The 11,727-nt window shown below is 38.2% G+C and overlaps 1 protein-coding gene across 1 annotated transcript in view; it reads right to left on the bottom strand.

Moving 5' to 3' along the window:
• LOC123984501 (PDZ domain-containing protein 7-like) overlaps window positions 1–11,145 on the bottom strand; it is a 38,237-nt gene extending 27,092 nt beyond the window's left edge. The window contains exon 1 of the mRNA XM_046071417.1: window positions 11,053–11,145. Coding sequence (XP_045927373.1) covers window positions 11,053–11,145 — 93 coding nt within the window. The remainder of the gene's footprint in view (window positions 1–11,052) is intronic.
• Between the last annotated feature and the right edge of the window lie 582 nt (window positions 11,146–11,727).

The raw sequence follows: 11,727 nt of genomic DNA, 5'->3' as shown, positions 1-11,727 counted from the left end.
TACCATAGAAGGGTTCAGTACTATTCTGAGGTAACAAAACAAGGGTTAGAGGTCAAATTCTATAGAAGGGTTCACTCCCTACATAACCACCAATCACTGCTCTCCCCTTGGGAGGTCACTGACCCTCTGTCCTGCTGCTACAGTGCTATTTTAAACTGTTATGCGTCAAATGCACATATATTGTACACCACATATTCCCCCCTGTGAGACTTAATTGAGTCTCAAAAAACAAAAAGAGAACAATTTCTCCAACACATGATTCTTGCAATCATTTTTAACAATATATCACCTGTATGGAGTGTGAGAACGAAAAACCTGTCCGGCAGCCTTCATTCCAAAATGCCCTTCAAGACAATCTAGACAGGAAAATTTTCTCACGGCCCCTCTGCCTCAGGCGGCCACGCATGGTACTCCAGTTTAATTAATAAAAGACATCTTTATCAGTCTATACAGAGATATGGTTTAGCCAATACATGTGAAGACCTCAGGAAATGAAATAAAATCAAAACTACGTCCGAATTCAGGCTAGTCAACCCATCGGACCCTCCAACGGACCTTTCCCTGCCTAGACCCTATATCCCTAAGCATCAAGAAAAAAAGAAAAACCTGAGGTCCCCATATATTAACCCCATAACTGAAAGTACAAGTCTTTACACAGTTAACACTAAAAGAATATGATAGTTAATTACGTATTATTCATTCAAATATGTATTCATATCTACAGTATATCAAAGCAGACATAGGAAGTTATTCCACTGCAGCTCCTCAGCAGTGTCGACTTCCAGTGTAGTGTCGATGCAATCCAGACGTTTCCACACCGTCCTTGTCCAGAGTCCATTCATATTGTCCTTGTTTGAGTATCTGTATCCCCATCTGTACATCCCCATATACTCTGGAAGAAAAGAAAACACCAACCAGTATCTTGTTGCCAAATAACACATGAAAATTAAAACCTCAATGTATGGAAATACAAAGTAACATTAAAATGGATATCTTTCCATCATTACTTCATCTGGTTCCACTTCATCATCTCCATCTAAATCAGCCATAGTTAACAAAGGCATCTAAGTGTTCTCCCTAGGCATTATTACTCCAACCCATCTCAATATCATAGCTTTCGCAAAAAGTCAATAGCACCGTACAAAAGCAAAACATCAAACACAGCGCTACAAAGGCTGCTACCAAAATCTGAACCACCACTGCTCCCACTGGTCCTAACTGATTTTGTAACTAAGCATTTGCTGACCATCCAGCTCCCTCAGATTGACCAAATGCATCCCTTATACTCTTTAATGCATCTATAACATATATATAACATATATCAGAACTATCGGGGATCAAAGTATAACAACCGTCCCCCGTCAAGTTCATAGCCACACACAAACCACCTTGTTTGGCTAAAATATAGTCGAGATCCATGTCATGTTTCAACAATGTCAGTCTGTGACTTCTTCTGAGTATTTGACAGAAGATTAAACCCTCTGTAGTTTCATTTGCAAAACCCAGCAAAGTATAAATAATATTATCAATGTGATCTGCCAAAAATGTTACACCATACCATGGAAAAACTCCAAGTCCCCACTTCTCGCCTAGATCCTCCAATGGTAGGATGAAATTGTGCCATGCTCCTTTTCACCCTATTTCCAGAACCAGGATCAGAATGAGCTATAGCAAGCGTTTCCCCTTTTTGGATTGTAAACACCTCATATGAAAGTTTTAGCATCGCCATATTACAACATCCTATCCATCCATAAGGTAAAAATATATAGACCTTATCACCACAAATCCACCAAATATCTTGAAAATTCCCTATAGTCACATTGCCAGGCAAAAGCTGATCTCTTACCATCAAAGTCCTTCCCTTCTTACTAGATGGCACAGCAAAAGTTACTTCATATGTGTTTTCACTAACCTTACAGTCATGCTTATGTGACTACTGTAGTATATTGCTCCTGAACTCCTTTGGTGACTGTTGATACTTCAACAGGCTCTAAATCTTTCATCATAAGCGTCACCTTATGGTTCATATAACCTCGTATCCAATGATTTTGAAATGGAACAAGTTTAAAATCTGGCTCTAAATAAGCACAACTATATTCCCCTAGGTCTTCCCAGGTAGCATTACGCTAAACAAGTGAACAATCACAATTTTCCACCGCCTCACATCATTAAACTGACTAGGGGGTACACCCTCCGGTCCTGAAAACAACACATCTTTACCGCGACAATTTATCCACTTGGGAGGCATATTACCACCCGTATTCCATCTCTCACATTTACAAGGAAGATATGCCGAACCTCCAAACTTAACCTTAACCACAGTAGACAATGATGTTGGCGAAATCATCTGAGGCGCCACTGTAGTCAAATGTCTTACATTTATACTTTAGAGACTGTTGACGATACAAGAGTAGAACTGCTTCTTACTGCTCTTGCATCAGGCTGAAGTGTTGATGTTACTGTTGTTGATTTTCCTATTTTTTCTACTTCTTGGATCTCTTTACTGTTATTCCCATCTATCACCACCAGGGTCACTACATGACCTCCAAATCCCTGTGGCTTATAAACCGTACATTTATAATCACCTTGATCCTCAATGCGATAAATGATACCACTTTGTGTGACAAAGTCTCTAACATAAATTCTGTTACCTGTGTGATGACTGACAACACAACAGAAAAACAACATCAACACAACATCAATAAATAGTATTTCCTTAACAGAGGAGTAATTTACTGGTAGCTGAGAAATGCTCCAATTAACAGCAAAATACAGAAATATACAAACCAAACTGATTTTTAACAGCTGCATCTTTCCCAGAATGACCACAAAGTCACCCCCTAGTATGCTTACGCTTTGCACACCAGCTACTGCAAACCTAGTCACACACTCTTGATCTCTCTCTCCAACAAAAGTTATGCGCGTCACTATGGTTCTATGAAGTCTGGATGACTTCAGGATACATGTAATATCTGGATTTCTACCATCTGGGTGATCAGGAAGAATGAAACAGAACTCTACACTGCTGAGAGTTGAGTTTTTATTTATCTTGCTAAAAGGGCATCATCTACCCAGTATCAACTTATCCAGATTCAGACCAAAGCAGACCCCAGATTTAAAGACGACATATTTGAATTTCGGTTGCGTGCATTTGGTTGATAAAAGCCATCGATGTTGCACTTCTCTTGGGGCTAATGTGTATATCTACAGCACAATGCGCTCACAAAATGCCTTCAAAGTCATTGCCTGACTTTACTAACATCAGCCCATAGTTCCTAAGAATTCTCTGTTTGGTAATACACTCCTTGATTTTACTATACATCCAAACATTTTCTCACAGCTCACTGCTGTTGTTTTGCCACAGCAGGGCTAGAATGATCACTAGATGAATCTGAGTAATTCAAATAATATGAATCCTTTTTAATTAGAGTATTAAAATGTAAACCTCGGTGCTTAATTTCATCCTGGAACTTTCAGAATCAACTTCTGCTAATAACTGTCTCCCTGTCAACCTTGCACCCAGTTACAGAGTGCCGAATTTGACGAAAATTGGGGAAAGAGCAAAACAAATACCTGTGATTTGGGATTTTTCTGTGAAAGCAGCAACGCTGCTGGGCTAGCTGCGCATCAAACTTTAACAGTACCTAAAGCTTTACATTACAGTTGGTACTAGAGTTGGTATTAACAATTTCTTGTGGTGTGCTAATAAACTTGAACCACAGTTTTAGTAGTACTTGCTTCTTACTAACAATCAGTATTGCAGCCCTGGCTTGAAACACCTTTGAGCTTCTACACATGTTAAAACAGTGAGCTAGGAGTTTTGATGGCAAACTGAGCACTTTACAAATCAGGGAGTGTTTTCAAATGTATTAAATCAAGCTTAGTTTTTAATTGCCAGATGAAACTATCTATATAGCTACTCCACCAAGTGGGTGATCATGTCAAAAAGAATAATCCATTCATTCATTAACTGAAGAACTCAGTTCCAAAATGACAACCTTGACACCTACTCTTACAAAAATGCAAGACTGCAAAAAAGAAAATGCACTACGGAATAATACCCTTTGAAAATTGCAGTGAATCTTTTAAAAACTATGAAATTGTGGTTAAGATTTCCCAATCTAACTTTATCCTTCCATTTAGCCGAGTGTTTCACATTCCAGCATCGGCCCTTCTCACCCACTACTACGTCAATCTGTAAAATGGTAAGGCAGCTGTTGGCTTCCATCAAGCTATAAGTGCATCTCTGAACATATCCAGTATGCCACCCGTATGTTGGCAACTCTTGACAATGTGATTTTTCAAAACACCTTTTATTTTTTATCCCTTGACTTTGTGGGTGATAAACTGCTCCAAGACGTTGTCTAATTCCCAATTTTACAAAATCAATTTCACTGTTTTATCCACAAACTCTTCCCATTATCCGAAGATATTCGATCTGGAAGTCCCCACCTGCTTATGACCTCTCTACACAAAAACTTGGCAACTGACTGAGCCATCGTGAAAATCTATCCACAAACACTAGCATGTATCTTTTCCCTTCAACTGGTTTAATCATATCGACAAAGTCAACAACCAACTCACGCATAGGACCCCTTGGGGTGGGAATGTAACCAGGAGGAACAGTCACATTATTTTTCAGACAGATTGTACACCAGCCTACGACATAGTCAATCTGTTCAAGCAAATATGTTGCCCAAAAACCATACTCCTTTGTGATTTTTTCTCCTAACCTCCCCCCCTGGCAACTTGAGCTAACCCATGTGCTTCCTGAATCATCAGACCTAACAGGTCCAGAGGTGCTACTATCAGCCCCTCGTGATTTCTCCAAAGACCCGTAGAATCCTTCACAGCACCTTGGTTTAGCCATAACCGTTCATTATAGAAGCAGCTTCCTGCATCAAAATTACTTCCTTAAGCGTAATTTTGTCTTCCAAGTTCACCCCATGAGTGACCCAAAAAACCTTGCCCAATTTGTCAGCTCCTGTGACAGCTTTTGCAGCTTCATCAGCAGCTTTGTTCCCTTGTGTCACTCTTGACACATCTGTTTTATGAGCTGCACACTTAGCTATCGCTATCTCTTTAGGCCTCATCATAGCATGCAACAGTTTTATTATTTGTGCATGATGTTGTATCGGAGAACCATCCGTTTTCTTAAACCCCCGACCTTTCCAAACTGCTCCAAACAAATGACATACATTATGTGCATTATGCAGAATCCGTATATATTGTCACTCGCTGTCCATCTGCTAACAAACACTCTTCTGTTAGCCTCACAAGTTCTGCAAGCTGTGCGGACGCAGGCTGTGGTATTACTTCAGCTTTTTCAAGCACAAATCCAGTTCCTTGAGCTTTTACTACTGCATAGCCAGCACACAATTTATCTCCCACACAATAACAAGACCCATCAGTCCAATACTCGAGGTCTGCCTCACGTAGTGGAAGGGCTTGCAAGTCTGATCTAAGCCTTGAGTATTTCTCTGCCTCTTGAACACCATCATGTGGCTCACCATCCTCTGAGGTTGGCAAATTCTCGGCTGGATTTACCGTATCACCTTACCAGGGTGACATCTTCCTGCTCTAAGAGCCTCTCTAAGCCTTGGCATAGTCAATGTGTATTTTCCCTAGTTCAGCAGATTCCTAAGACTATGATGGGCAAGAATTGTCACTGGGTAACCCCTCGTAACAGATGATGCTTTGTCATACATTAAATACTCCCACCAGTGCTCTGTAGCCCCCACTCATCTTAGTTTTACCCCAAAATAATCTCAAAACCGGAATTCCAACGCAACTTTAATCCCAACAACTCCTGCACAAAAAACTCCAATATGTAATATTCAAATACATTAACTGATCAGTCCGTTGCCAAATCTCCCTTTAGATAGTCATAACATGAATAAATTCTCTTTTACTACAAATGTGTCTATAATATCCTGAAAGGAAGCAAACTAAATGTGTATCAGCAGTAATAATTATAAATGAGTATAGACACATATGCACAGGTGTTTGTAAAGAGTTTGTGGATTGAACAGTACTGGCCAGACTGGATCCGGGGCTGCACTCGCTGTTGCCTGACGCGCTGGCTGGCAGTGCCTCTCTCTCCTTCTTGTCTCTCAGACCACAGGAGAACAAAAACAAAAAAAGCAAACAACAATTTAATCCTTTTACGTACTCACAAGGTTATTTCAACCATAAAATAAGAGTGTACATGAACAAGTACATGATACCTTTATGAAGCTCATATTAGCTTGGTGTGGAGAGCACAACAAATGTTGCATCAGTGTTCCAAAACCATGATTGACTAGCTCTTATTCCAACAGCAACAGATTGCTAGCTAGTGCACCAGGACTTAGCCTAAGCACTAAGCCTAAATCAAAATATTGAGAACGTTTCTCATTATTTTGAGATACTAAGTCAATATTTTGAGAAAGTTTCTCATTATTTTGAGATTACTAAGTCAATATTTTGAGATACTAACTCATTATTTTGAGATACTAAGTCAAAATTTTGAGAAAGTTTCTCATTATTTTGAGATACTAAGTGAAAATTTTAAGAATGTTTCTCATTATTTTGAGATACTAAGTCAATATTTTGGGATACTAAGTCAAAATTTTGAGAATGTTTCTCATTATTTTGAGATACTAAGTCAATATTTTGAGATACTAAGTCAATATTTTGAGATACTAAGTCAAGATTTTGAGAAAGTGTCTCATTATTTTGAGATACTAAGTCAAGATTTTGAGATACTAAGTCAAGATTTTGAGAAAGTTTCTCATTATTTTGAGGAAGTGTCTCATTATTTTGAGATACTAAGTCAATATTTTGAGATACTAAGTCAAGATTTTGAGAAAGTGTCTCCTTATTTTGAGATACTAAGTCAAAATTTTAAGAACGTTTCTCATTATTTTGAGATACTAAGTCAAAATTTTAAGAATGTTTCTCATTATTTTGAGATTACTAAGTCAATATTTTGAGATACTAACTCATTATTTTGAGAAACTAAGTCAAAATTTTAAGAATGTTTCTCATTATTTTGAGATACTAAGTCAATATTTTGAGATACTAATCCATTATTTTGAGATACTAAGTCAAAATTTTGATAAAGTTTCTCATTATTTTGAGATACTAAGTCAAGATTTTGATAAAGTTTCTCATTATTTTGAGATACTAAGTCAAAAGTTTGAGAAAGTTTCTCATTATTTTGAGATACTAAGTCAATATTTTGAGATACTGGATCTTTTTTTTTTCATCCATGTGGCGGAAATGGGCTTCCATACCTGTCTACTGTATATAATGTTTGTATGTAACGTTTGCTTTTTGTGAGTAGCATAAAGGGAATTACAACTTAATCTTGTTATACAACCCTCTTCCAGCTTCTCCCCTCTGGTAGGCACTACAGAGCACTGTACGCTAAAACCAACAGACTTAGGAACAGTTTCTTCCTACAAGCCAATACTCTGATGAACAGCTGATTTTTGACTCATGGTGTCAGGAACAATTCTTGTGCAATAACCCAGTAACTCTGTCTCTAATCAGCCACCTGTTTACTGGCTAATACTTATTATTTATTCACCATTCTCTATTTCAGTGCTGTTCATACTGGTACATTGTCATATGGTAGATATTGTATACCAAATCCACCTACCTCAAGTCATTACTCCTGCACAAAATACTTCCAGCATTCTTTGCACTATGCTTCATTGCACTGTGTACATGTGTACATGTATGCATGTATATGTACCTGTATATCACATCCACCTCTGACATGTACATACTCCTGCATCCTTTGCACTCTGCTCACTGCACTATTTTTCAATATGTCTATATTGTTTTTGTTCATAGTGTGTATATTTGTGGTGTCTGATTTTATTTTATTTTTATTATTGTGATTTTGTATTTTTGTATGAGTAAGCACATCGTGAGCAATGTACAATCCAGAGTCAAATTTGTCGTATGTGTACACATATCTGGCAATAAAGCTGATTCTGATTCTGATTTTGTAAAATGATAAATATATATATCTTGTCCAGTTCACCATGTCAGAGTCAGAAGTTTCACATACAAGGAATTTGCCCCGGTATATTAGTACAGAGCAATAAACATGGTGAGTAGGAAAAAAATAAGTAGGGTGATTACATCAGGTCCGCATAAATGATGCATTATAAGAAAGGGGACTTTCATGCCCTCTGACATACTTGTTGGATTGACTCAGCACACAGTTAAACGATTAGTGAAAAAAAATTGGAAACTCCCCCTTGCAGCAAAGGTCATTGGGCCTTTATCATTTTACTCTGCTACATCTTCTGAGGGGCCCAACAGAAGGCTGTGTGAATGACGGTTCAGGAGGATTTGAACTTTAAACTTTATCAGGAGTGTGCCCCAGGAAGGTTTTATAAATCCACCTCTTCACACTGACCTATTGAACTCATGCTATATGACAGAGAAGGTTTGGACAGTGGCAGCAATAATTCATTTTATAATATATCCCAAAAATATTCTCCCTTCATGGCTGAGTGATGTGCCATGGTCAAACAGCACTGTAAGTGTTTAATTCAAAAGTAGACTAGAAATCAGAAAGTTTGTTCTTTCATTATAATTCACTTGGTGGATAAGGTATGTCTTCGTCAGAATCAGAATCATGATGCACAGAGAAAGTACAAGTGACCCCTCACTGTATTATTTTTGCATCCTCGCTTATTTTATTGAATGGCTTAACTGCACACATCCCTTGGCATGTAAGGCTACTGGAAACAAACATCAACACGAAGTAACGCCTGCACACTGACTACAAACCAAAAATGTATTTTAAAACACCAATTGACCTGACAGAGACCCAGCTAGAATGGAAACAGTGTCTATTAAAACGTGTAGTTTGAAGTAGTGTGAAGGTGTGCCTTTTGTTGATTGGGGCTATGCTATTTAGAAAAAGGAGCAGAGTTATCCTTTGTGCCATGACTGTTCATCTCAGGTGACAAATGAGTCCCTGCATCCACTAAATTATAATAAAAGAAAAATATCCTGTTCAACAACTGTCCACGCATGGCTGTCTGTGAAAATTTTTCACATAGAATCAGTAAATATCAAGATAGACAATACAAAATACCTGATATGGACCAAATTTGAATAAAATAGTTCAAACTAAATATGTATCTGATGAGAAAAATGGAATTTAAATGTACTGTTCGTTTGATTTGCAAAAGTTTCCTGCTTGAAAAATGTGTTTTCCCACAAACTTTAAATTAATTTGTTTTTGTTTGTTTCAGGTCTACCATAAAAAGGCAGCTAAATAGTAAAAACTGACTTTGATAAATATGACTGTATATTTATACAATGACGCAACACTTTTTTACAAATTAGAATATAGGTAGGGATGGGTATCATGCCTCTATGGTATCGACCAAAACAGCCCGGTATGGAGTAGAATCGAAACGTCTCCAGTCAAACCAGTACTTCAATCAATACCTAGGCCTACTTTTTGTAACCAGATCATGGCAAAAAAATACTATTTATATGTTTTTTCTTGCAGCCAAACACGCAAACAACACACCAAAAAGAAAGAAAAGAGCACGTCTTTTTTTTCCCTTATGTGTCTGCACCATGAACTGTATAAAAATAAATGATACCAGAAGATGAAAACAACAGAAAGCCAAGCTTGTGGTGATAAACTTGCCACAGTGACGAACATTCCTTACTGTCTTCTTTTTGGAGGTTTGCGACTCACCAATAGGAAAAAGCACTCGCAGAGATCTTTCAATTCAGTTTATTGATCGAAAGTTAACTAAATAATTTTCTGTTGTTTATTTTCAACACACATATTAAAAAACTACCTAAAATGCGTTTCCCACAACTTATTTGGTCACTAAACTATTTCACTCCTCGTCTCTCATTCAAATATAAAAACTTCGCAAGCTTTAGTCTTTCTTTTTTCATATAATACTACCTGTGAGGATGACCTAATTAGGATGAGGAGCAATCTGATACAATTTCCCAATATTATGTAACACTTATTTGAAATAAGAATAAAATAGATAAACTTGCTTGTCCCTAACAACAATAAAAGTAATAGTGGCCTACCAATCACCTACTATGGCTTCAACAGGTGGCATTTTATGCAAGGTATTGAATGAAGTACTCTATTGGTATAGGTATCACTTTAAGGGTAGTAGCCTACTGGTTGCATTGCATTCTTTTTCGTTGCATGATAACTAGTGCAAATAGAGGTCAGATTGTTTTACCTGAAGAGACTTTGTCCTGTATTTTAAGTGTTAGCCTCATGTAGAATTCAGAAAAAGCAAAAGTCAATAAGTTACACTACAGTTACACTACACTACACCACAGTATATAATTAGGAAATAAGTATAGTCCCCAGCACACATTCATTCTCTACATGCTTCATGCTGACACGTTGTCAAAACTCTGACAGCCGTTATATTTTAACATATCCAGAACGATCTCGTTGGTGTTGAAAAAAAATCCCTTTCCCATGTCAGTCATTAACAAAAGTTTTGAGGTAAACCACACAAACTCAGTCAGTCGCTCTCTCTTTTCAGATAGCATTCACGTGTGCACATGTAACAAGTGTGGTGTCTTGATAGTTTTCATTCTGGCACACAGACTGTAGTCAGGCCAAAATAAACAGGGGTGTACCATCCAGAGCTTGTGCACTGACTGGCTGTCTGCTCTTTTTGACATCAGGCAGGACATTCATGTCTTCTCCAGTTTAATCTAGTTCACACCTGTTAGTGTCGGACTAACATTGTCTAACTCATTTGTTTGTCCATAGATTTGAGGTTATTATTTCAGTCGAGAACCTCTCAGCTTATTATTTAAAATGTTTATCATGTTTCTCTTCACAGATGAGAACAGGTTCACACTGAGCACTTTTGAGAGATGTGGAAGAGTCTGGTGACGCCATAGTGAACATTATGCTGCCTGCAACATCATCCAGCAGGATCGGTTTTGAGATGGGTCAGTGATTGGGGAGGCACATCCTTGGAGGGTCGCAGAGACCTCCACGTGCTAGCCAACTGTACCCTGACTGCTGTTAGGTACCAGAATGAAATCCTCGGAGCCATTGTCAGACTTTACACTGGTGCAGTGGGCCCTGAGTTCCTCCTCCTGGTGCAGGACGATAACCGGCCCCATGTGGCCAGAGTGTGTAGGCAATTCCTGGATGACAAAGGCATCAATGCCATTGACTGGCCCTCATGTTTCCCAGATTTGAAGAACATCTGGTATGCTATGTATCGGTGCATCCAACACCTGCTAAGTTGTGCCCAGATGCCCAGAAGTTGTCAGGAGTGTGCACAGGCAAGTGGGGGTCAAACACACTACTGAGTGAATCCCAACCTTGATGAAAGCCACACAAGTTAGGTCAGCCTGGGATTTAAATTTTTTTAGTTTGATTTTCGGCATGATTTTTAATCCAGCCATCAATATGTTGGCCGTTTTTTTTTTTTTGGTTTTCATGTGCCATTGTTCTGTCATTTTGTTCTCAAGGAATTATACAATGTAGGCCTACAGTACAGATTTTGAACTTTGAACTTTTTTGAGCAGTGTTGTTTATCGGGAGTATGATTTTTGGGGATTTCCCCCCCAAAAGAGTTCTGAGCTTAATTAGTCTTTGTGATAAAAAGTCTTAAAGAATAATGGATAGCCCCTCCATAGATTTTATATTACACTTTCCAGGTTTTATTTGATTCTTCTGGCCAGGAGTAAGGTTAGAGA

The sequence above is a fragment of the Micropterus dolomieu genome, linkage group LG15, assembly GCF_021292245.1.
Source record: "Micropterus dolomieu isolate WLL.071019.BEF.003 ecotype Adirondacks linkage group LG15, ASM2129224v1, whole genome shotgun sequence".
Lineage (NCBI taxonomy): Eukaryota > Metazoa > Chordata > Actinopteri > Centrarchiformes > Centrarchidae > Micropterus > Micropterus dolomieu.
This window is presented reverse-complemented; position numbering and strand designations above follow the sequence as displayed.